At 54.2% G+C, this 2,500-nt stretch overlaps 1 protein-coding gene across 1 annotated transcript in view; it reads right to left on the bottom strand.

Annotated features, from left to right (window-relative positions):
• LOC110000790 (calpain-2 catalytic subunit) overlaps positions 1–2,500 on the bottom strand; it is a 16,682-nt gene that overhangs the window by 5,018 nt on the left and 9,164 nt on the right. The window contains exons 10-15 of the mRNA XM_065960804.1: positions 2,374–2,500; positions 2,274–2,285; positions 1,823–2,034; positions 1,606–1,642; positions 330–395; positions 1–54 (exon numbers count right to left, since the gene is read on the bottom strand). The exon at positions 1–54 is cut by the window's left edge and continues 4 nt beyond it; the exon at positions 2,374–2,500 is cut by the window's right edge and continues 43 nt beyond it. Of these exons, the coding sequence (XP_065816876.1) occupies positions 1–54; positions 330–395; positions 1,606–1,642; positions 1,823–2,034; positions 2,274–2,285; positions 2,374–2,500 (508 nt within the window). The remainder of the gene's footprint in view (positions 55–329; positions 396–1,605; positions 1,643–1,822; positions 2,035–2,273; positions 2,286–2,373) is intronic.

Genomic DNA, 2,500 nt, shown 5'->3' with positions numbered 1-2,500 from the left:
GGTCACCACTTTGTTGAGGATCCTCTGCAGCTCGAAGGCCGAGATCTCACAGTCCTGCAGCACAGACACCAAACTATCACAACACAGACTGTATACAGGAAGGGGGCGTGGCCACTGTGACATTACCAGCATCATTTAAATCTTTATGACCAGCAGTTACCCCCTGCTGGACAAGTCTATGACAGTGGTCCTCATTTGGTCTACCCTCAGGACCCACACAAATGCTATATCCACATTCAGGACCCCCTTCTGGGCCCCGACCCACCACTTGAGAACCACTGGTCTATGCTTCTATTGACATCAGAGTATTAAGATCTGGACTCGCTCACCCCTCCTGCCAGCTGACTGAACAGTCCTCTGAATCGATCGTCCACGTCGTCCTCATCAACCTCGATCTGAAACAGGAATTCGACCCATCACATGTTAGCTGACAGGCGTGATGATGATGTCACAACAAAGTTCATTACAGAGGATCGATGAGTGGCGTGTGTGAGGTTAACATGAAGCAGCGTGTAGGTCATGTGCTCCTGCTAACACCCCGCTTCAGAGCGCTTACTGTTGCTAGGTTCCGAAAGTCTGCCTGCCATAGGTAACTCGCTTTTTTTTTTTGGGGTACTTTGTGTCTTTATTGTAGAGATACGACAGTGGATAGATTCAGAAATCAGGGAGAGAGAGAGAGTAGGGAATGACATGCAGGAAAGGAGCCACAGGTCGGATTTGAACCTGGCCCACCCGCTTGGAGGACAACAGCGCCACCAGCGCCCCGGTAACTCGCTTTTAGATTAATTTAAGACAACTTCAAAATGTCAAAATGAACAGTGACCTGCTACACGTGAAGTGACTCTCTGGAAGTCCTCGGGATATTTAAACATGGTGTGTTTATTAACGCTGTCACTCAGGAAGTGACGATTCTTTTGACCAATCAACGGACAGCAGTGTGTCTAGCTCCGCCCCTTTAAGTCAGACATGCCCTCTTGTGACACAGGGACATGCCCCCACGTGACACATGGACACGCCCCCATGTGACACATGGACACACACCCACGTGACACGCCCCCATGTGACACATGGACACGCCCCCACGTGACACATGGACACGCCCCCATGTGACACATGGACACACACCCACGTGACACGCCCCCACGTGACACAGGGACATGCCCCCACGTGACACATGGACACGCCCCCATGTGACACATGGACACACACCCACGTGACACGCCCCCATGTGACACATGGACACGCCCGATGCGACACATGGACACGCCCCCACGTGACACATGGACACGCCCCCACGTGACACATGGACACAGCCCCATGTGACACGCCCCCATGTGACACATGGACACGCCCCCACGCGACACCCCCCCACGTGACACATGGACACGCCCCCATGTGACACATGGACACGCCCCCATGTGACACATGGACACGCCCCCACGTGACACATGGACACACCCCCATGTGACACATGGACACGCCCCCACGCGACACGCCCCCACGTGACACATGGACACGCCCCCACGTGACACATGGACACACCCCCACGTGACACATGGACATGCCCACATATGAAACATGTTGATCGGTCTCTGGTCACCTCACCTTCTCCACTCGGGACTCGATGGGGTCGTCCAGCTCTCTGCAGACACACAAACACATGAACATGTGACAGGAAGTCTCCAGAGTGTGAAGGAGGCGGGGTTAGTGAACATGTGACAGGAAGTCTCCAGAGTGTGAAGGAGGCGGGGTTATCGCACATGTGACAGGAAGTCTCCAGAGTGTGAAGGAGGCGGGGTTAGTGAACATGGCGTGGACTCACTGAAACTCGGCCTGCTTCTCGGAGAACACTCGGACGCAGAAGTCTCCGTTCTTGTTGGGCTCGAAGGTGGACGGGACGATCAGGTACTCTCCCGGCGGCAGGACGAAGCGGCTGCAGACTTCTCGCAGGTTGATGAAAGTCTCAGAGCGAGCTTTAGACGCTTTCCTCAGGAAGAAGTTCCTGTTCAGGTGGACGTTCCTCTGACCACAGAACTACAGACAGACAGGTGGAGAGAGAGACAGGTGGAGAGAGACAGGTAGAGAGACAGACAGACAGGTGGAGAGACAGACAGGTAGAGAGACAGACAGGTAGAGAGACAGACAGGTGGAGAGACAGACAGGTAGATAGAGAGAGAGCCAGAGAGAGAGACAGACAGGTAGAGAGACAGACAGGTGAGAACAGATATTTCATTGAGGGTCAGACTCTGAACTGCAGGTGGTCGTCCTCTTACCTCGTCAGGAACCTGAAACACAAGAAGAAGAAGAAGATTGAGAAAAACATTGTGGACAGACGAGCAGCTTGCTGTGTGTCCCCACACGTCTGTGTCTCACCTCGTAGATGGCGAATCCCACCGTGTGCATGTCCTCGCCCATCTTCCTCATGCGTCTGCGGTTCTTCTGGATCAGACCGACCACGAAGCTGCAGCCGGACTCGCCGTCATCGGGGTCGTCGTCCTCC

This window comes from Labrus bergylta, chromosome 1, assembly GCF_963930695.1.
Source record: "Labrus bergylta chromosome 1, fLabBer1.1, whole genome shotgun sequence".
NCBI classification, from domain to species: Eukaryota; Metazoa; Chordata; class Actinopteri; order Labriformes; family Labridae; genus Labrus; species Labrus bergylta.
This window is presented reverse-complemented; position numbering and strand designations above follow the sequence as displayed.